Raw genomic sequence first — 27,693 nt, 5'->3', positions numbered from 1 at the left:
AGCAAATAACACACCTAAAAAAGTTTTCGACCATGGCCAGCCCAAACACAACAGCAGGGCCCGACAGCTTTCACTGGTTTATCCCTGCCGCATCATACGGGTGCCCAGCCCATCCTTTAGAACGCGTCCGCAATCCCACTATCCTTTCACAACACCTCTCCACTCCTTCCTATCACCAACAAGAGCTCTAAGTTCCATTAAATTTAGACCTCTTTCCTGCAGTGCACTCATAACACTATCCATCAACGTCAATCGAGGCCTTCCTCTTGGTCTCCTTCCATTTACTTCAGCTCTGTAGATCCTCTTCAACATCCGCTCCTCATCCATCTTCTCCATGTGTCCAAACCAACCGAGTAATCTCTTATCCACACGCTTGCTCAGTTCCACTACTACTCCAGTTATGTCTCTCACAATTTCATTTTTCAATCTATCCAATCTTGTCACTCCTAACAAACTCCTCAAACACTTCATCTAAAAAACATTTAATTTCCTTCTCATGGCAATAATGCCATGAAAAAAAGTTCAATGAGACTTAGCAGCAACAAAAAGAGAAACAAAAATCAAAATGAGTCACAAGATCTGTTTTCGCAGTCTTGTGCGCTTATTTAGGATAGCGACGGCCCTGGGGAAGAATCTGTCTCTGAGTTTATTTGAAAATTAAGTAACCATTTTTTTCCACTGTTACAGAATTAGCATTTTAATAGGCAACATTCAAACAAACGTCTTAGGTCGTAGCCTTCTCTTCTGCGTTATTATCTCTGCGTATTCTGCCGCATGTTTTTCTTTCCGCCATACAGTCCGAGAACATGCAGTTCAGATCAGGTTACGGATTACAAGTGTCCACTTCAACATGTTTGCCTGCTCTTAATCCAGTGATTGATTGCAACACAGCGGATACACGTGTTCCCTTTTGCCTGGAGCTGTTCTTTTTCTCCTGTCAATTACGCATACATTTTATTCATGTAGGCTCCTAGAAAAATGGTAAATGCAAAAAAATAAATGTAGGGAGGATGCCCCTAGCAGACTCCACCCACAAACCTGCCCCTTGGGGATGTGACTGGACTCTCCAGCGGTTTAAAATAAAATAGAAAACCCCTGACTGTTCACTTGTAATCAAAAGATTTAAAGATCTGCCACTGAGTGTCATGTTCATGCCATGAATTATTTCACTGTGTGTTTAAAATGAGATTACTCTATTGCCACACAATCAAGCAAATAAAAACACATATTTTAAGGGCATTAACGGGAATTTGAAAGGCAGTCACACCCCTCCTTTACTTTAAAAGAGAGGTGCTTGCTCTCCATCCCAGCTTCTGTCCGCATGCGCCCCTGCCCATGAAGGCCTCAAAAGAGGGGGAAGCCACGCACGGGCTTGGATCAAGATGGCCGTCTGGGTCTCCGGGCGAGAAGTCCGTTCACACCAGAATTTTGATTCTGCGCGAGACTGTAGTTCTGGCTGCCCCTGTCATCTGGATGAGAACAACCGTGACAAAGTCCATCGCCAAATAAGAAAAGAGACATAGCTTTCTTCAACTCCCGTGAGTCTATGTACTGTTTCTCACACACCTTTCCCCCCTGGGGGCTCATTCGTTCTCAGACGTACGAAAGAAAAGATAACGCAACAACTTGTTTCTTTTGCAGCTTCAAATAAGCTATAATTTCAGACACGCTATAAAGAAATATTCATGATCATTTAAAGTTGATTACATTTAAAACAGGTATATTGAACAGTACAGTGGAACCTCGGTTCTCGACCATAATCCGTTCCAGAACCCTGTTCGAAAACCGATTTGGTCGATCACCGAAAATTGTTTTTGCCATTAAAAGTAATGTAAAATCATTTTAATCCGTTCCAAATCCTTGAAGGCTTACCATGAACGTAAACATGAAGCTAACCCAGGCTAATCGTACGTTTGCGTTAGCGTAATCTTCCGTACGAAAGATTACGCTAACATGAACGTGTAAAAATAAAAAAATCAGGTAGTTTACACGTCATTTAGCACCGGGGTCTCCACAACAAGTGGTGAGCGGTTAAAGGATAAAGAAAAGTTTTATGAATAGGATTTCTTACCTTTGTGGTGGTCTGCAGAAGCCATGCTCTATTCCCTCGAAAGAAGGGAAACTTGCACATCTTCTTCAAATTTTGCTATTATTTCTTTCTTAAATCCAATAGTTGTACGCACTACTCTTCTTTTTTCACCTGTAGCAACTTTGCTGCTTGCACCGACCTTCTTCCGAGGCATAATTAGGGGTTAAAACACTCCGTTCACCGATATTCAAAACGAAAGCAAAAAGAAGTGCGCGGTCACGTGACAACAGTTCTTCACGAGGGGTGGGGGCAATCTACACCCGTACGCCGCTCAGCATCGCCCCTAGCGTACCGGCGTTCGAACCCCGATTTTTTGAACGAAAAGCGAAGCAAGAATTTCTCGAAATTTTTGGTCGAGAACCGATTTGTTCAAACTGAGAGGCGTTCGAAAACCGAGGTTCCACTGTACTTCTATTATTGCTATTGTCATGACTACTCATGATATTCACCTGTGCCCGCTCGTTTGGGGCCAGCTGCTGCTCGTTACCTGATTGGTTCCCCATCCTATTCAAGCTCATTCCTTTCACTCACCTGTTGTCCGTCAGCGAACCACGGTTTTCACAACGCAAGCATTTTGACTATGACTTCCGTCTGTCCCGTTTTCCACTCGTCCGTTCCTGATTTCCCCGTTTGTCTCCTGCTACGACCCGTTTTTTTTACCCCAACCATGTTTTGAGCTCCCGTCCCGGCTAACGACCTGTTTTTCCGTCTAACTACGTTACGAACTCCCGCTCCAGAAGATCTATTCCCGCATTCGGAACTTGCTTCCCACGTCCAGTGAACACCGGGTTGCTAACGCTGCCTTTCCCCTGTATTTCAATAAACTTGTGAGTAAACGTTACGTGATTGGGTCTACCATTTGTTCTGGTTCTTACAGCAATTTTTTTCCTCCTCGCCACTTGCTAACACCGCGAATGCTTGTGTCAACAATGTGCTTTATTCTTTCGTTTTCGTTGTCATGTCAATAAAGCGTAAATTGTAAGAATCAAACCACTTGCAATATTTATTGTATGTGAATATTATTTGTGTGTCAATATGATTATCCTTCTGGACTGATCAATCGACACCTGGAGTCTATCTGGATACAACTCCCCAACAGAATCAGATCATTAGTTCTACAGCAGTGTTTCTCAACCATTTTTGAGCCAAAGCACATTTTTCTTTAAATAATACTGACGCAAACATTTAGTTGAAAAAGTTGAAAAATTAATTATTGGTAAAAGTTGTATGTATTTTTTTGTATTTTTAATTATCATGTTGCCTAAATTGACTTAATACCTAAAATGAGCACAGATATTGTGCCAGTGGAGCAGTTTTTAACTTTTTTGCTTAAACATCTTTATAAAAAAAAAAAAGTTATTTAATATAATGTACTACCTTATAAGCAGATAAGTAATATGCATAAAGAAAAAAAACACTGCTGTCACTTACTAGTATAGATGAGTGGCATTCTATTTACTATGCTTTTACATTTTTTTAGTAATACATTTCAGTAAGTTAAGAAAAAAATCAATGATCATAATGATGTGCAATACCTTACTTTGACTTCATTATTTTCCAATGCAAGATCCATCCATCCATTATCTGCACCACGTATCCTCAGTAGGGTCGCGGGTTACTGGAGCCCATCCCAGTTATGTTCGGGCAGTGGGCAGGGGACACCCTGAACTGGTCGCCAACCAGTCGCAGGGCACACAGAGACAGACAACTCACTAGCTCATTCACACCTAGGGACAATCTGGACTGGCCAATTCATCTGACATGCATGATTTTGGTAGGAAACTGGAATGCCCAGAAGAAACCAACACAGGCACAGGGAGAACATGCAAACTCCACACAGGGAGGCAGCATTACCTGGACCTAAACCCTGAACCTCTGCACCGTGGGGCTGTGGGCTAACCACTTCAGCCGCCATGCCGCCCAGTGCAAGATTCTTAAAAATGTCATTTTAAATATTGTTTTCCTAAAACAATGAAAATAATATTTCAAATGAGCAAACATTATCTTCTAGTGGATTTTTTTTTTTACTACTTTCCAACTTTTGTATGTTTTTTTAAACTAAAAGACTAGAAGACAGTTAAAACCAGTACGACGAATTGCAAGATGTTTTATTTATTATTCTTTTGCGGTACAGTCTTTTAGACCTTCACCAGACAAAGTAAAATAGATAAATATATTACCTTGTACAACTTCAGGAGCAGATACTACTTTGCATATATGAAAGAAATAATAATCTGCTGCCAGCTACATTCCTGATCACTGGAAAGAAGAAAAAAAAAACTCCACGATGGCATGCATTTTTTCAAAGTTTGGCAATTTCCTTTGGCACATTAGGCAAGGTGGCATGGAACCAATGTTCCCTCTAATTTTCCACAGGTCTGAGCGTTCACACAAAGTCGGTGAGCAGCGCTTGAAACCACAGTAAGCAACAGCAATCCCAAGTGTGGCAACTAAGTCATTATCAAACATGTCCAAAACTTGACATCAAGTTACGATTTGCTGAGTTTCCGGCAATGCAAAAAAATGTTTCACTTTTGAATAATTTGACTAATGTATTATTGCAAAGGTTGTACTGCCTATAAACGTCATTTGTTTTTACAACAATTCTTTCACAAGATTTCCATTTCTTTTTTTCCCTGGTATCTTTTGTCGCATAATGCTAACATTTTTGGGGGCTTATGTAGTCGGTTTCACAATACAGAACTGTATTTAATCCCATTTTTTAGTTGAAGTACAATGTTGGCAACAAGATTGACTTGGTATAATTGGAAATTATTTGAATGCAACACAAACCTTTTCTTCTTTTTCCCTGTTTTTTTTCTATTTTTTTTTAATTCTTTAAAAAAATCTCATTGTGTTTATTTTTCCTAGCTGTTACTCTTTTCTTTTTGTTCTCTATTTACTTTTTTCCTATGTTTCTCTCTTTTCTTTTTTTCTGGCTTTTTTCTGAATTTTTCCTTCTTTTTTCTCTTCCTTTTGTTTCTTTTTTTCTTAGGCTTTCACTACTTTTTCATTTTGGTATTTTTTTTTCTTTTTTGTTCTATTCCCCCCTTCCTTTAAGTGATTTTGTGTACAATTTTACTTAATATTTGGTCGTGTAGGGGTTAAAGAAGAAAAACAACCTGAAGAGCCATAGGGGAACCGAAAGAGGCGGTTCTTTTTAGTGAGCCGTGCCGTAGAAGCCGGTTCTCGAAAAACTACTGATTTTACTCAACTTTGTTCTCCTCAACCCGTGTATTTTTACCTTCATGCACTGTAACTTTGACTTAATTTGCTTCTTAATTAGCAATTTCGAGCCCTGATTTTTGTGAGCTTGGCTAGATTTTCTTGTGCGCGGAAAAGCTCTGGGTAGTGCGCAATTGCGCACACACGCAGTTTAGAAGGAACATTGCGCTGGATAGATTTTCTTGTGCGCTGAGAATGTGCGGGAAGTGCGCGATTGCGCACGCGCGCAGCTTAGAGGGAGCATTGCATGGAACATGCAACATATGCCCCACTGTCCTTCAACACTGGTTGAAGAACACTGCTATATATCTTTTTATGAATATATTTTTGGTCCCACGACAACCTCTTTTACTACGTGATCCTAGCTACTTGTACATTCCAGACAAATACTCATTTGAGTGGCTGTTTGTAATAAAGTGTGAGGTCACATATAGCATTAAGCAGGCAGATGAGGTTCATCTCAGCAGATGACATTCATAACTAAACCGTTGTCATTGCCTCCTAATGACGTAAATAGCCTTGACATTTCACAGCCGCTCCCCTGTCGTTTTCCGCTTTCCTTGCCCGTCACTTTTTTATTTTCTTGTTTGCCTCCTGGCATGAAATGAACCCTTTCCCTTTTTTTGCATGCTTACTTTCAGTGCTCCCGTTCCTCCTTTCCTCTTCTGCCACTCATCTGTATGCCCGGGCATGCACGGCGTCCTTTACGGGCCGGCCTGAGAGCGAGAAGCGGCGAAAACGAGCAGTGGAGGGCCTCTACTTAGCGATCGAAACTGAATCCGAAGGAGAAGTCACGAACCCAAATGACCATCCACCTGCAGCTACGCTCAATAAGTCACACATACACACTTTCATTGTGGCGAGGGCAAGAGTTCTTCCTCCGACATGATGTCGAGCAATACAAAAGCTAGGAATGGGTAGACTGACGAAACATAAAAAGGAGCAGCTTTTGCCAATGAACTCGCACAAGCTTTGACATTATTATTATTTTTTTCGTATTTCTATAACACGTAACATAACAAAACTCACACTTGTACCATATTGCTGTTCATTATACTTTAAGTTCACTCCAGCCCCTTTTTATCCTCCCAAAACGTGCATTTAGAACCATACACAGGGTAGGATATCGAGATCATACTAATATTCTATTCCTGCCGTCCAAATTATTAAAATTAGATGATTTAGTAAAATTGTTCACTGCACAACTGCTATTTAAGGTCAACAAAAACATAGTGCCTGAAAACATTCATAAATTATTCATTCGGAAAGAAGGAAATTATAACTTTAAGGGGCTGTAGTAAATTCATAATCCCAAAGGTGAGAAGCACCAGGAAAAGTATGTGTGTGTCTGTGTGTGGAGTCAAACTTTGGAACATTTACAAAGGAGATCAAACAATGTCCAAATATTCACTTGTTCAAATTTCAATACAAAAAACATTCCTGGCGAAATACAGAGATGAAGAAAATCGGGTATGTGTGATACGAGTGATTGGGAATAGTTCGTCTAGAACTATGGTTAACTTTGTTTTTGTGGCTACTGTATTGTTATATCATAACTGTTATTATTAATATTATTACAATTGTTGTTATATAATTAGTGCATTTAATAGGGAAGATGAAGGGGTAGGGAATATAAGCATTTGCTTCTGACGACCCCTTTTTGAACATATTATGTAATATCATTTTGTTGTTGAGTTACTGTTTTTGTTCTGTTTTTATTTTAATGTTCGAATAAAGTTTTCATTCATAAGTTCATGGTTCACAGATCCTTTAACCGCCAGGGTTGTAGAGGCAACACTCCCAACACTAAATAAAGCCTGGTTGCGCCTATCCCTCTGCACGCTGTTTTTTTGGGTAGGGGTTTGTTCCCTCATATGAAACAGAGAGTTCTGGTTTCCATGTTCACCAATGGCAGAAAAAGCCTCCCGATTTGACTCAGATACAGAACCTTCATCATCTGGTCGCTGTTGTTTTTTTCTGTCATAAAGCGTCATCCCGCTGTTCAGAGATGAGTCAGTATCACCTCCAGAACAAATAGTAGACCAGATCGCGTAACGTTTCTCACAAATTTATTGAGATGGAGAGGAAGGGCTACGGCCAAAATCCCGTGCTCGCTGGACGCGGGAAGCAAGTCGCTCTCGCTATCAGATTTTGATCCGAATATGGAAGTGGATCTTCCGTAGCGGGCGATGGTTCTGTCAGGGACGGAAAAACAGGTCGATAGCTGGAACAGGAGAGCAAAAACGTGGTCGGGGTCAGAAACGGGTCTTAAGCCGGGACGGGAGAGCAGACGTGGTCGGAATCAAAAACGGGTCGTAACCGGAGACAAACGTGGAGATCAGGAATGGACAGGTGGAAAAACGGGTTCAAAAATGGGACAGGCGGGAGTCAGGGTCAAAAAAGCTTGTCTTGTAACAACAGAGGTTGGCAGACGGACTGACAACCGGAGAGCGACAGGACTGGGTTTAAAAAAGGACAGGGAGCCAATCAGATGGGTGGCGCCAAAAGAGCGGGACAGGTGATTCAAATCGGTAATTATGACAGTCGGACCTCGGCATTGATGGGCAATGTGACAATACTGGTGCAGCTAAAAAAATAAATAAATGTCATATATTGTATATCTAAAAGTGCACCTTATAATCCGGTGTGCAACATAAAATGTAAATACAGTAAATAAAATCGTAAATGCATCATTACAATAAAACACTTCTACAATACGTTAACCATTTATGAATAAACCAAATTTCCCAATACTTATGTGATAAGTTTGTTAGGTTTTTAATATTGGACAACTGCAAAGGAGATTCCATAGGATGCAAATATATTTTAACACTGATGCTCTTTATTTTGACTATCATGCACTGTTTACATTAGTTTTTTTCAATCTTTTTTGAGCCAAGGCAAATTTCTTCCATTGAAAAGTCCCTCAGTACACCACCAGTCGATGCCGTAGCAAGGTAAAAGTAAATCCAAATGAAAGATGATCAAGAAGATTTTTGATAGTTGATGATTTTTGCCAATTATTTAAATCATTATTATATTTTAATGCTACTCCAATCAAACAACTAAATAAAACCGACCTTTTTAAAAACAAAAGATTTAAGAATTTATACACAAGTCAAGATTTTTATTAAGCAATTGTTTTGAATGTCTGAGTGATATTTAATCAAATTAAATATGGACCAGAAAAAAAACAGTCTTCCCTCATCAATAAATCCAGCTAGTTTAACTTTAAAAGCATCAAAACACTGTTAACTAAATAAATGATTAATAAGGATACAGTTTTAGTTTATTTAGTAACAACAGTAAACTCGTCAAGTATCGCGAGAATAAAAGCCTGACTCCCGTGTTTAGGTTGTCTTGGAAACATGAGCTAACTATGGAGGCATGCCTCCAGCAAAGCACAACAAATGAGGTTTGACTACATTCCAAATAAAACCTTTAAATACAAATTAGTTAAAAGTTTGGGACCAAGAAGTCTGTCCACTTCGATAACGAAGCAGTAAGCGTCATCCCTGCTGTCTTTCAGTCGCACGGCGGGTGAGTTCATTCCGTGGAGATAGCCTACCTATTTTAGTCGCCGCCATGATTCAATTAAAGAAAAGATCGTCTATATTCCACATTGACGTCATATCAACGTGGTAATGATGTGATATATGCAACACCTTTGGTGACTAGGAGGTTTTTTTTTAATCTAGTCCGGGAATTTTAATAAAGATACCTGTTTCATTATACATCGCTCACTTCAGTCTTAATCACACTAAATCAGCATTCCATATTGAACTACATTAAATTAAGAGTCTGGACTTGCGAGCTGAATGTCAATGTGACAATCCCTGCAAGCAAGGATAACATTTTCCAAACATTATCACAGATCAGGTATTATTTGAGCTGGATTTTTCTACTTTTAATCATAACCGGGAATTATTTTGTTTTGTGTAACTTAATTTAAGTTGGGTTTCACCCTTGCACCTCTCACTAGATTTTGTTTGTGGATTTTCATTTGGGCACAGCAACAAAACAAGCAACATCAGTCACTTTTTAACAAAAGTGTTTTATATTTGCACAAAAACAGCTGTTCATATTCAATGATATAATCCATAAATATGTGCCTAAAGGGAGTAAGCTGAAGCAGAAGCTTTTAACGTTTTACCCCTATTTACACTTTCAGGAAAGACATAATTGAAATCAAATCAGAAAAACAGTACTGTACTCCACAAAATTGAATCAAAAAGACATTTTAGACCTTCAATTATACCGCTACTGTCTACTATAACATATAATACCAAGATAAACTTGTTATGTATCAATCCTCCTTAGTATATAGCTATATCAATGGTACCTATAATTTATATATTTTAAGGTCATTATCCAAATCATTCCATAACTTTTCGGGTGGCACAGATGTTTTTCAATGTTGTGCGAGAATTTTGAAACTTGAAGTTATGGATTTCCAGTGTCTGAAATAACGTCTGACCGGACGCCCGGGGCGTGCATCTTTTACGTTAGGCGTACAACTTACAAAACGTCTCCGCCCGGCTGGCCGACAACTTTTTCAAGAAGAAAGGAAAAAAATTAAAAAAAACTGATTTTTTTTTCAAATCAAATGTTTGCTTTATTCCGATTTCGAAATCTTCGTTCGTTTTGGAAATTTCTGAGTTTCGTTTTGTTTGGCAATTTGCATACTCGGCAGCCAATCAGAAGCCTGCATCGAATAACTTCGTGCCTCCGGACTTTCCCGAGCGTTATAAGGTCGTGCATTTGCATATCATTTTAGAAAGCAGACGCAAAGAGAACACAAGAACAATGGATAATTGGTTAGGAATCAAGCCAAAACCTCAGCCCCAAAAGAAAGATTCAAAAGAAGCTAACAAAATTGATGACGCTACAAAAAGTAAACGTACATTAAAAGCATCGTGGAGAAAGGAGTTCACGAGGCTTTTTTTTTTTTTTTTTTTTTTTGTGCTTAGTCTTATTGTGTTTCAAAGTGTGAAAAATGGGGCAGGCAACTTTTCAGAGTTGTCTGCCCTGGTGTCCGGTAACTTTTTGTCATTAGTCTCAGACGCTGGGATTTCCATTTAAGAATACATTTCTGCCTTGCTAAAAAACAAAACAAAAAACTGTTCAACCTGTATGGAGTCGATGCTTACTTTCTTTATATACTTATAACAGTGATTTTAGTTTACCTTTATCCTCAGATTTTTACATGTTTTTATGTTCTTTGTTCCCAGCACTATGCACAATCCTTAAATATTTCTTCTGTATTTGAATATGCGTTTATATATGGCTTCATGTATTTCCCCCTAAATTGTTCTTTAAATTACTTAAATCAGGAAAAATAAATTGACTTTACATTATATTTTGCTGATCTCCATGGCATCTAAACAGTGGGACACAAGACACCTATTCTGCACAGCTCCTTAATCCTTACCGGCTCTTAAACAGACTACTCAAGTGCTGGTGCTCAAGTCCTTATTATTTTAAATGTTTCTGTTTGCTAACACAGCTTGTATGTATAATGCTCAGCAAAAAGCTCGGCAATATCTTGGCAAGGCCCTAAATATTATATATTAGAACATGGTACAGGACAGAAAACTCTAAACTCCTCAATGACCATGATTGGAGATGCGTTTTCCAAGAGAGGCAGGTCATTAATTAATTAATTGAAATCATTACTTATAGATAGATACATGGAAATGACAATATTAACTATTCATAATTTAACATTTTTATACTCTTATTTTTCTGTCAATTATTGATTAGTATTTCATAATCCATCGAGGCAGACATCCATGTTCTCCTCGAGCTTGAGTCAGTTTACTCTTGCCTACTCTGGCTAAGAATACATAAATCGGACCATAAATTAAGACAATTGCTAAGGAAAATAGGGCATTGGATGGTCTGCCGGTTTAAATGTTCTTGTAAAATCTTGCGGTACATCAAAATATTTGTCTTTCCATCAACGTTTGCCTCTTTTGAGTGAGGCTTAACAACCCTCGTTCTAAAGCCATTTTCATTTGTTGCTGGCATTTACGCTGCTTTTGTTACAATATAACCAATATGCCTCACTTAACTAATTTCTCAATTGCCTTTTAAACTGTTACTGCCAGTTGTTTTAACTATCCTGCGTGGTTCTGGTCATGGTTTCTCAGCAGCCACACGTTGGGTGTCAGTGACAGTGTGTTAATGTATTTACTGTTGTTACTGCTCCATCTTTTTTTTCAGGATTGCCTTTGTTAAAAGCCACCCAAACGACACAAACTCCAGCGGGGGAAACATGAATTCAAATCCTTATGTGGCCCATCCCAAAACAAAGACGTTACAATTCAACGGCAGGTAAGTTTGAGATTACCGTAAATTCCGGACTATAGAGCGCACCTAATTATAAGCCGCACCCACCACAATTCGGGAGGAAAACCGCTTTTGTACATACACAAGCCGCACCTGTATATTAGCCGCATGCGCCCACATTGGAAAACTCAATTCATACACCAAGTTAACCCATACCCGATAAAGTCCAATATACACAACCGGCAAATTGAACGAAAAATGATACCAGTACTTAAGATTTAATGCAGACCTGCAGAGTCCGGGTGCCCGTTGAAAGTAATCCAAGGAAAAAAGTGTATATTTCCAAAGGTAAGGGTGGGAAAAATATGTATCCACTATTGTCGGCTGTGTCCACAAACACGTCTTACCTTTACTCCACTTCCCGTCAGCCCGCGTTTGCCCCACCCCTTCTTTCTCATTTGCTTGTACAAAACATATCAGAATAAGTTTCTAAAATAAATACATTACAAAAATATACAGTTGCAAATACATATTATACATGGTTACACATATTCACAAAGAAAGACAGTACACCGAGAGAGTTTTCAAAGCTTTAATAATAATATTGTAACTTTCATCCCAAACCGTGCCTGTGAAGGGTAGCAAAACGCTACTATTAACACGCTCTCAACACAGTAAACAGCTCTGTTAAAAACATGTACCGTAATTGTAATAAGCACGGTAAACCGTTCTTATCTTCCTCCTTATAACTGACGTCATCAAAGTCGTCTTCCTTCAGTATGGGAAAGAGACTTTGTCACATAGACGTCGTCCCACGCTCCCTTATTCAAAAACCTCCTAGCATCACGCTCGTAAAGTAAAGTTTACGTGCGGTAGCTCTGTTTCCTTCTATATCGGACTGCTCGATTGCGTTTAGCTTGAAGGATGCGTCATGTGCCTTTTTTTTGCAATTTGTATCATAAGAATATGTCTATGCTAATTTAATTTGTGCACAAGCTAAGAAGTTGCAGTCTAAATCATACCTTTTGTACTCGAGCGCCGCTGGCGGCTGTTAGAAAAATTACATAAATTGGCCGCATCACTAAAAAAGCCGCTGGGTTGAAATTTTGGGAAAAAAGTACCGGCTTATAGTCCGGAATTTACGGTATATGAGTTTGAAAAATTCAGATGTTGATTAAAACATGCTCCCATTATTTAGTCACTTTGCAGCTCAGCATGTTTGATAAGTTACTCTGACATATAGTTTTTCATTAGCGAGCTGGTGATTGGCAGAATTGATGCTTGAGCTTGGTGCTACACTCGTCTTGTGACTAATTGATGAATATATCGATCGGCAGTGGCAACGGGGATCCCGCGCAGCGGATGGATTGAACACATTGATGAGATCCCGCTTGCTAATCTGACAAAGAGTCATTTTTATGATTGACGATCATTGACTGGCTTCATAATGGTGTTTTGGTCTGTGTGTTTTTCGAGGAACCTGCAAGACCTTCAGTTGGAGTCGCTGACTCTGGCCCAGCAAGGCAATGAGCTGGAAGAAAAACTGCAAAAGCTTAAAGAGAGTATGAGAAGAGAAAAAGGCGAGAGAGGGTAAGTTCTTAAGTTTTTCAAACTGTGCTGGATAACTGACGTAAAATTAGTCAAATCATAACAGATTTACTATATATTCAGGACTTTATACATATATAATTATTATAGTTTGCACATTATACTGTGAAGTGACTGAAGTTATTTGAACTAAATACACTCATTCAATTATGACTATATACGCAGTGACACATTTCTTTATTACAACATGATTTATGTTTGATAATACTATCTCAACATAAATATATAATTTCACATGTTGTTTTCACTTGCAACCACAGGGGGACGCCCTAAAGCCTGTGTTGATAATTTTTGCATTGGTAGTAACAAATGAGAGGCTTTTAACAAAAAAAGCACCAACAGGAAAATCATAATTAGGTCAATCTGCTATTAGTAAAATATTAAAGCCAAAAACAGTATACTAACTAACTAACTAACTTACTTGAGTGTTCATTTTTTTAACTTGTAAATGTGAAATCCATATATGTTTTGTCAGTGGATGCTTTTGATAAACTTCTTAGTACTTTATTTATTTTATAATTCTCAGAATAACTTTTTATATGTTAATATATTGTGAACTTTCTCAGTTTTCTGATAAGTAAGCATACTGTTCAGCCTGCTTATTTTTTTTTCAATTGATCATCATTTACCTTTAAGTCACATTGTCTGTTCTTAATGTTGGATTTTATCAAATAAATTTACCCCTAAAATGCGACCTTACCTCCAGTGCAAACGACATGTTTTTTTTTCCTTCAGTAGTTGAACACTTGTTTTTTGATTGGGAAAAATTGACTTCCTTACCTATACACTGTGTATTTATCTTTACAACACTGACCTTGTCACGGTTGCCCATGGCGCCCAAATGGCCCCGCCCGTTTGGCGCCAGCTGCGGCTCGTTGACTGATTGGCTTCCCTCCTGTTTAAGCTCAGTGCTCTCACTCACCCTTTGTCATTCTGTCAACGAACTTCTGCACCCGCAAGATGTGGGTTTTGACCCTGTCCGGTTTCCTGCTTGTTTCCTGTCCGGTATCGTTCCTGTCTATTTTGTCCCGTTTAATATCAATCTCCAGTTTGGTTCCCGGCTTTTTTGTTCTGTTTGATATTGTTCTCCAGTGTCTGGTAGCGTTCCCGTCTAGTTTTTCCTGTTTAATTTCGATCTCCAGTGTCTGGTATCGTTTCCGTTTATCTCGTCCTGCTTGTTATCGGACTCCAGTCTCCAGTGCCTGATATCACTCAGACCCCATCCGTCCGATATCTGTTCGTACAATTGGTATCAATCTCGTCGGCCACTGGCTTCCTGTCATTCCACGCCAGAATGCTGCCTTTTGTTTTCCGCCCAATGATCGCCGAATCACTGACGTTTGGGTTAACGTGCATGACTGCCCCATTTCCCGTTAAAAAAAGCTTCTGTGAGAAACGTCACGCATTTGGGTCCTTCTGTTCCGGCTCATGACAGACCTCATCGTTGTAAGGTGTAATTATTTTTAATTTTGGTCGGTATTAAGATGACCAAAGACAACTTAATATATAATCTACTCATTTCCGGGATATAGCTGTACATCCTAAATAAATCACTTCGGCAAACTTTTGAGATTACATTAGTTTTTTTTCCTGTAATGGGAAAATAACTCTGAATTTTTATGAAAAAAATCTGACATGTTGGTGGGCTGTAATTAGAGGGGCTAAAGAGAGGGGATCAGGGACTTAAGAGGCTTATACTAAGTGCGGAGAAATTGGTCATTTCAAACATTGCAACACAAATTGTCATGAGTGGTTGGAGAGAAAATAAAGTCGAGCTGTGGAAGAGAAGCTTGAAGAAGACCGCGATAACCACACAATGTAAGACACCGGTTATGATCCCCTTTTTATATAAAAGGCTTTTAGAGTACTTGCTTTTATAACCATTCTTCGTTATCTGTGTAAAAGAAGCCACATAAATGAATGGAAAAGGCTGATACAATAGTAATTCGGACTGAGTTTTTGTGCAGTTCAATGTAAAATCAATCCCACTTATTTTTGCCATTGAGTGCAGCCAGTCTTCTTTTAAATCCTAATCAGGCAGCAAGAGTCTACATAACGGTGGAAATATAAAATTAGATTGTTATAAATGAGCTATGAAGCAATAGTTGTAAAACGAAGTTATGCAGCTATGGAGATAATAAGCATACAAACTCTGTGCTCCTTGCCATGGTGAAATACAGTAACATTTACAGACAGCTGAATTGTGAAGCATGGCGCGGGATGGGAGTGTTTAAGGAGCATCTGCCTTTGTTATTTTGATACAACTCTCTAGAAATCACATTTTATTTTGTCTTGTGTTGTGTACGCTCCATGGTTACTTGAAGCATTTATTTTCTTTGGACCAGAAAACATTTCGCGCACATGGTTTTGGAGACCTAATGTCATTTGGTTACACTTTTCATTTGATACATTTTAAATCCATCCATCCATCCATCCATCCATCCACCGCTTATCCTTAGTAGGGTCGCGGGGGTGCTGGAGCCCATCCCAGCCATCTTCGGGCAGTGGGCAGGGGACACCCTGAACTGGTTGCCAGCCAATCGCGGGGCACACAGGGACAGATAACTCACTCGCTCATTTATACCTAGGACAATTTGGACAGGCCAATTCACCTGACATGCATGTTTTTGGAATGTGGGAGGAAACTCCACACAGGGGGTTCAATTTCATATTGGTATTCTTCTCAAATAATCTCCAGTGTTACCAAATACTATGAATTTTCCGTTGTTTACTACGCTTGGTTATATTAATTTACAAAATACCCAACTAAAAAAATTGAGAAAGAAATAAATCAAGCAATGCTGATTTTTGTATGGACAATGTTGATTGTTCCTTGGTTAGTTATGGTGCATTAGTGCCATCTGTTGGATATTTGTAACTAGAGCAAATTTGGTGCGTGATTTCTTTTTGTCTAATAACCACTTCCGACTTAAAAATGGCACTCTTAAATGCCACTTCGAAAAATTTGTAGAAATCTAAAGATTGTCGTTATACTTTCCAAGATAAGATTTTTGATGTTATCCTCATTTTAACATTTTTGTTTTCAATTGTTGTTACTTTATTTTAACAGCTTTTAAATGAGAAACACATGACAAAATTACAATTCTAAAAGTATATTATGTAAAATAAAAATAGCTCAGTCCTTTTTTCACATAACTTAAGTAATTTTTAAAATCAGTCAGCTCTTACCATTTTAATCATTACATTCTTTTAAACATTTTTTATATTAGAAAAGGAAAACAAATCTTTGAAAGTATTGATTTAGTTTAAAAAAACATACTTAAAAATACTTTATCAAATTAATTTACATTGTTTACAACGAGAGAAGATAATAAAATCAAAGTACAAAAAAGTTAACATTTTTAAAGGCCTCAGTCGTTTTTGAAAAAAAAAAAAATATATATATGTTATTTCAACAATTTTTGAATATGAGTCAGTTCCTACTCTTTAAAATATTATATTTCTTATCAGGTTAATTGACCTGTTCAAATTCTCCCGAGGTGTGAATGAGCGAGTGTGTTGTCTGTCTCTGTGTGCCTTGCGACTGACTGGCAACGAGTTGAGGGTGTCCCCTGCCCACAGCCCGAAGATAGCTGGGATTGGCTCCAGCACCCCTGCCACCCCACTGAGGATAAGCGATACAGTTAATGGATGGATGGACTAATATAGGAAAAAAAACATTTGGAATGTTTTGATATGTCAAGTGGTGGATAATTTTGATCATTTTGGGTTGAATTTCTGTAATCTTGTAAAGAAAACGGTAAAAAATACCTGATAAATGAGATAATTTTGCATCTTTGGGAGTGATTGTTTTATCAAAATACATTAGTAAGAAATAAAATACAAATGCTAGTTAAAATGAAATAACCCTTTTGCCTTTGTGGTAAGGTTGTATTTTTTGTTGATGTCGTATATTAATTCATTTAATTCAGACTTTAAAATGTCCTCATCAGTACATTAGTAATGTGTCTTTGCAAGCCTTGCCTGCAACTCTTCAAGCTGTGATTTCCAGTAAAGCTATGTGTACTGTTGTGTATCTGCGTTGCATTACTTTGTTTTCCCTTTGCTTGTCCCCAATATCACACCGTTCCCGTTGGCTCATGCATGTAATAGATGCACATTCAGTTATTCTTGCCCAAAGAATAGATGCACTAATTTAGTTAGCTGAGAAAATGTGGTGTAATCTTTTGTGGCTACTACGTGGGCAATAATAAAGTCAGTCATGTGGATTGGGGTAGATCTAGTACATCTCTCTGAGATTGGGCCTGAGGCTGAGCTTACAATGTGGCTTTGACTCTCGACCTTAAAATATTCTTGAAACTAGTACCTTTTTTATACAGTGTCTTAAAATTCTTTTCCCTTCTTTGTTTTTGTGGAGATTGGCCAATAATGATTTCAGAGTGATATTATCGTATCAATGCAATACATACATTTTTCTATTGACAGATATTTTAAGTAATATTGATCTTATTTTTGTATATTTTAACTTGTTTTTATTGGGGGAAAAACATAATGCTCTAAGGAGCTGTGTGGAATTTGGAACTTTACTGTGCCCCATCTCTTGGCTTTGTGTGATCATTGGAGCCCAGTCAGCTCATTCATGATGCGTGTGCAAATGTATGTGCCTTTCTAGTTTTGTTTTCTTGAGTGATTTTCTCTCCAGAGTCCTGAGTCTATACTCAATTTTCTTACTTTTTACTGTTCAAAGTTTGGTAGTACAAGCTATTGTGAGGGGGAACGAAATGTAATTCTTAACTTGCTTCTTTGACAATTTTAGACCAGGACTACTTACAATAATGTGGAAGAGGGGTTACCAAACTATGGCTTGGTGGCAATATCAGGCACGCCAATAGATTTAGTGTAGCCCGTGATAGGATTCAGAGAGAAGTATAAGAAAAAAATGAGCTGCTTCTAGTGAAACAATGACCTGCAGTTTTTGATATGTCCACTGGATGTCGCCAAAGCATGCAATTAAACACTTCTGAAGTAGCCGTACTCCATTAAGTTTTTCAATGCAATTGATCAAATTTTGTGCTTAAAAAGGGAGGTATTACTCAGCTCTTAAAATTAAAGTTTTTGTTAGTGAATAAATAGAATTATTAACATATTTTGTGTGTTTCAAACCCAATTGGAAGAAAAGATCCTTTTATAAACAATTACACTATGAAACACAACTTGTGCAGGTAAATGTAAACAAGAAAAAATGATTTCTTATGTATTGCTTAGGTATCGGACTCTCGATTGGCAAATCCAAAAAGTTAAATACATCAGCAATTTCTGTTCTCTGGCTTGTAACTGTGGATGCCCTTTGTCTCACATGATACATATTGTAGAATTTTGTCACTCACCTTCGAACTAATATTTTCTGGGTACAATTATGTGTTTACAAGGCAGATAATCAGAACTGTTTAAGCAGGTTCAATGCATGTTAAATCTTGCCTAGATTCAAATCAACCTGTCCAGATAATATAACGAGATATTTACTCATGCAAATATTTCCAACTCTTTATTTCTCAGGGGGTTGCGGGTTGCATGTCCTAAAGGGACAAGTTGTCACCTAGTACTAGCAGAGGTGTGCCTGGGCTGTCTCCCTTGGCGACAGTCAGTTTCCAGGGTGACGGCGCCGGGGTGATTACCTGACGCCCACTCTCAGCATCAGCACAAAACACCAACAGAGTTCAGGCAGTTGGCAACTTTGTCATCATATCTTAACGCACATTCTTTAACACGCGCATAATGTTAGACTTTTTATGACAGTTTGCTAGCTCAACCAAAAATAAACAGCCTTCACAATAGCATAAATAATTCAATGAGCTGAGCGTGAATAACTCCAGTCTAAATGAAGAATCCTTTTCCCCCCTCTTTATGAAACGTCTTTTGAGGTTAGTACTACTGTTGCATTCAGTTTTGTCAAAGAAATCTTCTTCTCTATTGTTTTATTATCAATAACATTTTTAATGCAATAATTATCTTGGTTTAAAGGTGATATAATTTTGATAATAATTCAGAATTCACAAGTTTAAAGTTTAGTAGATACTCAAAATAAGGAGAAAAGAGATCAATTGATTTTATACTTGCAAAGAGAACAGGGAGAAAAAAACCTTCAGATAAGAAAGTCCAACCTGTTCTAAAGGCCCTCCCTTGAGCACTTTCTTTTTATGAATTCTCCTAGGTTACAAAAGCGGATTCGCCCTAAAGGTCGCGTGAATAAAAAAACAGAAATAGGATTGTCCGATAGTGACTATTATGTAATAGTCTAAACCACTGTTTTTCAACCTTTTTCAACCAGTGCACACTTACTACATTGAAAAAAAATTTGCAGCACACCACTATCCAAAAGTATTACAAAATGAAACTGAACAGTATGTTTAATTACAATATAATTGATAATACCCCCAGTTTTTACAGCACAGACATTTAACAATGACATAATATTTGCAGAAAATGATTCATACATGTTTTTTAAAAATGCCTGACGATCTCTCACGGCACACAAGTGTGCCGCGGCACAGTGGTTGAAAATCACTGGTCTAAACGACTAACAACAGTGCACAATAATATTTAAAATAACGAACTGGCATCCTGTGAAATGTCCTTTTAACTTGTCCCACATTAAAGACAGAATGAACTTATCAGAAATCCAGATAATTTAAAGGATTATTTAGAAAACTGTATAAAATTGTAATATAATTGTCAATAAAAAAAATCCATGTTTACCACATAAGCAAAAACGCCAGACTTATATTCACAAGAGATACAATTTTTTTGGCAAGGAAAGCTCTGATTGTCAAATCTTTTTGGAATGGCTGACTGAAATATAGCCAATTCACCTGAAAGTGGTAAACGTGTGTAGCTAAACAGGAGTGTTTAAACATGTTTGCCTATTTATAATGTTGATTGGAAAATATGGTTTATCATGCAAAATTGTAATCTAATTTTTATCACATTACAAAACAGTCAATATTGCCCTTGCGTGCAAATTCACTGTCAAAAACTACATGCCATTTGGACAGTCAGTGTGTCTCTTTTTATTCATTGTTCATAGTGCTACTATGTTAATAGTTGTAAATGGGGCTGAACATTGTTAGGTGTCCCTTCAATAAATGATCAAGATACCAAGAATTTATGTTCGAACATAATTTTCTCTAACTGTAGCTAATAAAAAAGGTGATTCCTACTTTCACCTCATAGCCAGGTGCTTTTTATTTGTGCTTGCAAAAAGTTCCATGACTCTTCTTAGTTGTGAAATCAAAAGAAGTATGACTCTGATTTATTGGCTAGTGCAATATGCTTCTTCATTCTGTCAAACTTCAACAAAATAGGTAGTGACAAAAGAAAGATGACGTGAAAAAGTTTATCGGTGAGTCAATTATACAACACGTCTGCCAATATTAGACACCAAAAGCAGAGCAATTCCAGTTTGGGGAATGCAGAATTTCAGCTGTGCAGGACACTGTACACGGCAAAGCTTATGCTACTTGATACTGTTGAATAGTTTAATACATTTGCTTTCAGGGATATTTAAAATGAAAAAAGGCAATCTCTTATTCCAAAGCTTGTGTGACTATCAAGCTAAAATGATCGAATACTTACCTATTGTCTCTTTCTATTCAGGCAATCAGGAATGTTTAATAGGAAATCAGAACAATTAGTATCATTTAACAACAGTGGAGCCAGGAAAACCCAAAAGGTACCTACGTTCTCTACTTGTTGAACATATTCTCACTGAATCTAGTGGCTGTTTTGAGGTTAACAAGATTCCATATTGAATGATCCAATCACTAATATTTTGGAAGTATACGTGGCATTTTTATTACTCATGAAATGTTTGTCAGCAAGGTGTTGTCTCGTAAACAGGCTGTATCCAAGCATGAGATACTTTGTTTCCTGGTTACAGCTATCGTCAGCAGGCAAGGTGAAAATCAGGGTGCTGAAAGATGAACCTGTAACCGGTAAGTCATTAGTCACAGTCTAGGCTTCATTACTGCTACTCTATTTCAGTTTGGTCAAATTTCAAAAATTCTGGGCTCTTAAATTTACATGTGGTGAAACACTCAATTTCCAATGCACCAAAACAACTGAATGTTTTAAAGATTTATAATAATGGAATTACAGTGGCCCCTCTACATTACGAGAATAATTTGTTTCCTGATCAAAGCAGATAAAGCTTTTTTTTCTTATCTAACAAAAAAATCCGTATAAGAAAATCCTGTTCCTGTATACGCAAACTTATCATCAAGTTGACCCGAAATATCAATAAGGCACGTCTTCCTGATCATTAAAACACATTTTGATAATGAGTAAACATTAAAATACAGTAAAAAAATAAATTATATGATATTAATGAAATAAAATGTTGAGTGCTCATAATAGTTTATTGTAAGCACCTAACATGGAGGTAGTGGAGGTTGCTAACAAAGGTATATGCGAGCAGATGGAGGAGTGAAAGAGCACAATAAAATAACAAAAAAAGTCTGCAGGATCAGGTATGTGTGCTGGAAAACACACGTGCTAACTGGGACGAGCTGATGCTGGCGGCTTCGATTGGTAGTGTCTTATGATTTTTGCTCTATAGGCATCTCATATCTCAATTTGCTTCTAACTAGAGTAGTTCGTATGTTGAGGGGTCACAGTTGTGGGAGAGTGAGGTGCTGGGATGCCTATGGCTGCCAGAATTGTAATACGCATTGCTGGGCTGCTCACATTGCGCTGTCAGGCATTTAATTTAGAATATGAGCATCTGTTGGCTGTGTTTGTGAGTACAGGTAAGTTTAGCAGTTCAGAAGTTGAATTTTATTTGTGTTTTTAAATCAGAAAGGCATCAAAGGCAACATATTGTTCTGATTACTAGAGTGGCTTGTAACAAAATGCCTAGAAATGACAATTGGTCATAATATTCCATGTGAATGAGTGATAGGGATTCCCGCTCTTTTTAGAGAACCGGCTCTTTTGGATAAGCTAATTAAAAGGAGCTCTCAAACGGCCCTTTACATGTTTTTGTTGCTTTGATATATATTACCTATATTTATGTAACCGTATGCATGAAATTGGCATATTTCCCTAACACAGGAAACATCCCTAGGTTGAGATTGGGTGGAATCATGTTGGTCTGTAGAGGGATGAGCACCACTAGGCTGTACTTGCCCAAGATACATTACAGGAAATGGTGCCCTTACAACCCTAGTGGTTAAGGGATCCAACGAATGAAACATACATGAAATGGCTTAATTATTGATTATAAAATGATATTATACAACTTAACTATGAAAGCTTTTATCTTTTCACCCTACAGTGAACTTTTGACTCATTTAAACTTTTATACGAAGCAACTTTAAAATCAAGAAACACGGAAACCCTAAAAAAACAAAAGACACAACATAGTGAAATGAGGATTATTAACTTCTATCGAGACGCTATTTTACTCGTAATAGCACACGTGAATAGCCAACGACGGAAGCTGGCTCCCTATTTGTACAGAGCCTGCTTAAAAAGCCGCTACATTCGCAAATGACACATCACTAATGTGGATAGATTAGCAAAACAATAAACCCTACTCTTGACTGAAATAGCAGACTTGTTTTATTAAGTGTTATTGTTTACTCCCATAAGTGAGAAATTATTTTTGAAATAGATCCCAAGTACTCTTTTTTGTCTTTGCCTCCCTAGCTCCACCTCACCTGCCTCTATGTGAAACATGTTGCTGTCCTCAGACCACAACAATATCAACCAAGCCCAGCAGGCTAAGAGCCTCCGTTTGTGGACAGGGAGACCATAGGATTGATCAAAAACAGGTAACCTTAAAAACGTTAAATACTGAATGGGAGTAGTTTTAAGGTAGATGAAGCGACCACATTTTAATCTTAAAACCTTATCATGCAGCCATTTCAGTAAAACGGGAAAATGTGCAAGATGATCGATCAATGAAATAGCTTCAAGTAATGACTGGGACAAGACGTGAAATTAACTCAAATGAACAGAGAATTATGTCACATACATATGGTTCCTTTCGGGTACATCTTAATAACTGTGGTATTTCCCAAGGGAAATGTATTGCCTGCACTTTTTCTAAATCTATATATGTACATATAAAGAATGTGTGTTTTTTTGAGTTTTTTTTTTGTTCTTTTCAAATATAACGGAAGGACTATTCCAATATTGTGTTGATATAATGTGCTTCACCCTGAGCCTGGTATTAACACTGCTTTTTTTCTTGGTTTGGGCCTACTTGGCACTTGCAAAATTGGTATATATTCCTCTTTTATGTCCCATGGTGTTTTTTTTCTTAATGTTTTGTTATATTAAGGTTTCACTACAAAAATGGATTTTTGCTGACCCGGATCAATGTTTAATTTTTACATGGTGTGCACATACAGTATATTGATCAAAAGCAAATACATGATGTCCATCCATTCCTCCATTATCTGCACTGCTTATCCTCAGTCGGGTCGCGGGGGTGCTGGAGCCCATCCCAGCTATCTTCAGGCAGTGGGCAAGGGACACCCTGCACTGGTTGCCTGTATCTGTGTGCCCAATCGCAGGGCACACAGATACAGACAACCATTCACTTGCTCATTCACAACTAGGGACAATTTGAACCAGCCAATTAACCTGACATGCATGTTTATGGAATGTGGGTGGAAACCGGAGTGCCCGGAAGAAACCCACGCAAGCACGGAGAGAACATGCAAACTTCACACAGGAAGGTTTGATCCCATGACCTCAGAACTGTGCCGCACATGCGCTAACCACTGTGCTGTCGTGCTGCCCTTGAAATATGTTTACAACTTCATTGCTCAATGCTTGATACATTTATAGTTTAGTAGACACTCAAAATATTGAGCTGAAGCCATAAATGGATTTTGAACTTGCAAAGAGAACAGGAGAGGACCCAGCCCTCAGAAAATAAATCCTATCTTTTTTGGAAAGCCCTGCCCTGAGCCCTTTTTAATTAAATATCCATCCATTTCTGCACCGCTTATCCTCAGTAGGGTCGCGGGGGTGCTGCAGCCCATCCCCAGCTATCTTCGGCAAGTAGGGGTGGGACATACTGAACTCATTGCCAGCCAGTCACAGCTTACAAAAGCAGATCAGCGCTAAAATATGTGGAAGTACAGCAGCATAATTGGCCAATAGTGACAATGATTTAAAAATTGCACAATAGTCAAAACAACAGTGAAGTATAATAGTCAAAGTAACAAATTGGCCTCATTTGGAATCCCCTTTTCAGAAGAAAAAAAAAAAACAAAAAGAAGAAAAAACACATCTGTACTTTTAATTTTTAGGACCAATCTCATTACTTCATGCTCTCTTTACCCTCCTTTACTTCTTTGAAAACCAAAGTCTTTATGAATTGTAATCAGTCTACACCTTGTTTTAAGAGGACTCATACTATGCCAACATCTAAGATTGCGCCATAGCTCAAATGGAACAGTATCGTACTTTACATTTACAGGTTTCATGCTTTGTATTGTTCCCTTTTGACGCTGTTATCTATTCCATCATATAACGCATACCTCAGTCTAATATTTATTATGACTCCGTTGCGATTATAATGTAATTTAATTAAACTGGAAGTTAGAAGTCAATCATCCAACAATATTAAGTTGCTTGTTTTCAACACTGAAACTGGAACTAAATAGCAAAAAAAATCTAATTATGACTATTACTTTGCCTTTCTGCGCCCGAGGTAACTGGCTCGTTGTCAACTTGCCATCACCACGGCCCTACACCACTGCTCCTCATTTCTAGTGGACCACACTTGAGAATCATAGCACACACGTACACAAACCTTGCTTAACACTGCACTATTCCAGACCCATTCAGGCAAAAAAAAAGGAACTAATTTTCTCCAGCGTAGCAGAGAAGAGTGTCGTGATACGCTGCTTGTTGCCTGATAGTATGCCGAGTCCCCGGGAGAGTGGCTGTAGTTCATCCCAAGGTGTAAGAGGGGAAATACAGGGCAGCTTTATGGCGCTATTAGATGGTAATGCACACTTGTGTTGTTGAGGTTTTTCTAACTAGTCTTGCAAAAACATGCAAATATGGAGTATAATATAAATCTGCCAGTGACGTGCAGTCTTGGGTGGGAGGTGAGGCTGTCCCATGGAAATATGAAATAAGAATTGTCTCATCTCATCTCATCTCATCTCATTAGCCGTACCGCTTATCCTCAGTAGGGTCGCGGGGGGCTGGAGCCCGTCCCAGCAATCATCGGGCAGTGGGCAGGGGACACCCTGAACTGGTTGCCAGCCAATCGCAGGGCACACAGGGACAGACAACTCATTCGCTCATTCACACCTAGGGACAATTTGGACCGGCCAATTCACCTGAAATGCATGTCTTTGGAATGTGGGAGGAAACCGGAGTGCCCGGAGGAAACCCACGCAAGCACGGGGAGAACATACAAACTCCGCACAGAAAGTCTGGAGCTGGATTTGAACCCACGACAGGTTCCCATGACATGAACTGTGCCGCACAAGCGCTAACCACTGCGCCGCCGTGCTGCCCAAATAAGAATTGTATTAAAAGGTAATATTTACTCTGTGGGGCAGCACGGCGGTGCAGTGGTTAGTGTGTGTGTGCGGCACAGTTCCAAGGTCATGAGAAAACCTTCCTGTGTGGAGCTTGCATGTTCTCCCCGTACTTGCGTGGGTTTCCTCCGGGCACTCCGGTTTCCTCCCACATTCCAAAAACATGCATGTCAGGTTAATTGGTCGGTCCAAATTGTCCCTAGGTGTGAATGAGCGAGTAAGTTGTCTGTCTCTGTGTGCCCTGCGACTGGCTGGCAACCAGTTTAGGGTGTCCCCTGCCCACTGCCCGAAGATAGCTGGGATGGGCTCCAGCACCCCCGCGAACCTATTGAGGATAAGTGGTGCAGATAATGGATGGATGGATGGATTTACTCTGTGTTAAAGTTATTTCTCTTTTACCTTCACAATTTGAGGGTTTATTTCTCAACATTGCAGAATTTCGACATTCAATTTTGACTAATATTAATAAAATTACTATGGAACATATGGTGCTAGCGTCTGCAGATTTAGAGTGAGGCAGAGGGCAAAAACGAGACCAAGGATTCTGATTTGTCCCACATCTCAGCCCCAAACAATAGAATCAGTGATAGTATTTGCAAGGCTACTGCAAGTCAAGCTGTCCGTTATTTTCTTTTTTTGTTGCATGGCCCTTTTTTTAATGAAGGATTACTTAACTATTGATGCTTTTACTAAAAAAAGGAGCAGCACATAGACTTCCAATTATACATTAAAGTAAGGCTATAAAATGTTTTTTTCCATGCCAAAGTTTATAAATTGCTTTCTCACACTGCCAATTAAACGATGAATAAGGCAGGTTCATTTATTCATAAATCTAACCGTGCTTCACCAGACACAAACCTGAGATCTGTTAACACGGTTTTAATCAAAATTAGGTCCATATCCATTTAATATTGTGTATTTTTATGATTACACCCAACTTCTGTTAAATTCACGGGAATATGAATTTTTTAGACATTCTAAAACATTACGTACTTGTAAATTACTGTGATAAGGTTTACCAGGGTCCAAAAGTAGTCGCGCTGTACACACACCAGGGTAGTTTTCTTACTGTGGTGATTGCCAAGAAAGGTGCATTTGCGACATTGTCGGAGGCAACACAGCCATTTTGTGGCTCACCAAAGTGATTCCTCTCATTCCCTCTTCAATCGGAGCACTAGAGGCACACACTGCCTTTGACATTGTGGTTTTCCATGATAAAGGTCAAAGCACTCCAAAGATGTCTCTCTGACTGCAAGGAGAATGCCACAACTGCAAATTTAAATAGAAATATTGAAAATAAATCCCGCAAATGGTTACGGAATAAATTCAAAGGGACTTTTCGAATCTTTTACCTGACTTGACTGAAAAAAAAGATTGTTTTCAGTGGCTTCCACAATTTTAAGGTAGCAATAACTTTTTCATAAAGGGCCAGATTGTATTTTTATCCATCCATTATCTGCACCGCTTATCCTCAGAAGGGTCGCGGGGAGCTGAAGCCCATCCCGGCTATCTTCGGGCAGTGGGCAGGGGACACCTTGAACTGGTTGCCAACCAGTCGCAGGGCACATAGGGACAGACAATTCGCTCGCTCATTCACACCTAGGGACAATTTGGACCGGCCAATTAACCTGACATGCATGTTTTTGGAATGTGGGAGGAAACCCACGGGGAGAACATGCAAACTCCACACAGGAGGTTCGATCTCATGACTTTCGAACTGTGCAGCACACGTGCTAACTACTGCACTGCCGTGTTGCCCTGTATTTTTATCTTTCTTCTAAAACAGGGGTTGTGAACGCTCTGCCCACAGGTAGCCCCCTCAGAACATCTGAGTAGCCTGCAGACCGGTTCTAAAAATAGCTCACCAGAAATGGGTCATCGTTATTGTCAAAGGAATTGGAATCCTATCTGGCATTATAAATCATTAACACAATCAGTATGTGTAGATAC

General features: G+C 38.6%; 1 protein-coding gene across 3 annotated transcripts in view; it reads left to right on the top strand.

Moving 5' to 3' along the window:
* The first annotated feature begins 8,673 nt into the window (after positions 1-8,673).
* Positions 8,674-27,693, top strand: part of zbbx (zinc finger, B-box domain containing) — a 35,455-nt gene continuing 16,435 nt past the window's right edge. For 2 of the 3 annotated variants that reach the window (XM_088345479.1, XM_088345480.1), the window contains exons 1-6: positions 9,023-9,193; positions 11,540-11,650; positions 13,082-13,195; positions 20,828-20,903; positions 21,111-21,165; positions 22,880-23,004. In XM_088345479.1, the coding sequence (XP_088201605.1) occupies positions 11,592-11,650; positions 13,082-13,195; positions 20,828-20,903; positions 21,111-21,165; positions 22,880-23,004 (429 nt within the window). In that variant the 5' untranslated portion in view covers positions 9,023-9,193; positions 11,540-11,591. Of the gene's footprint in view, positions 8,855-9,022; positions 9,194-11,539; positions 11,651-13,081; positions 13,196-20,827; positions 20,904-21,110; positions 21,166-22,879; positions 23,005-27,693 lie in introns of those variants that run through there. The other variant, XM_088345481.1, reaches the window with a different exon arrangement.

The sequence above is a fragment of the Urocampus carinirostris genome, chromosome 10, assembly GCF_059441175.1.
Source record: "Urocampus carinirostris isolate Australia breed hairy pipefish chromosome 10, RoL_Ucar_1.0, whole genome shotgun sequence".
Lineage (NCBI taxonomy): Eukaryota > Metazoa > Chordata > Actinopteri > Syngnathiformes > Syngnathidae > Urocampus > Urocampus carinirostris.
This window is presented reverse-complemented; position numbering and strand designations above follow the sequence as displayed.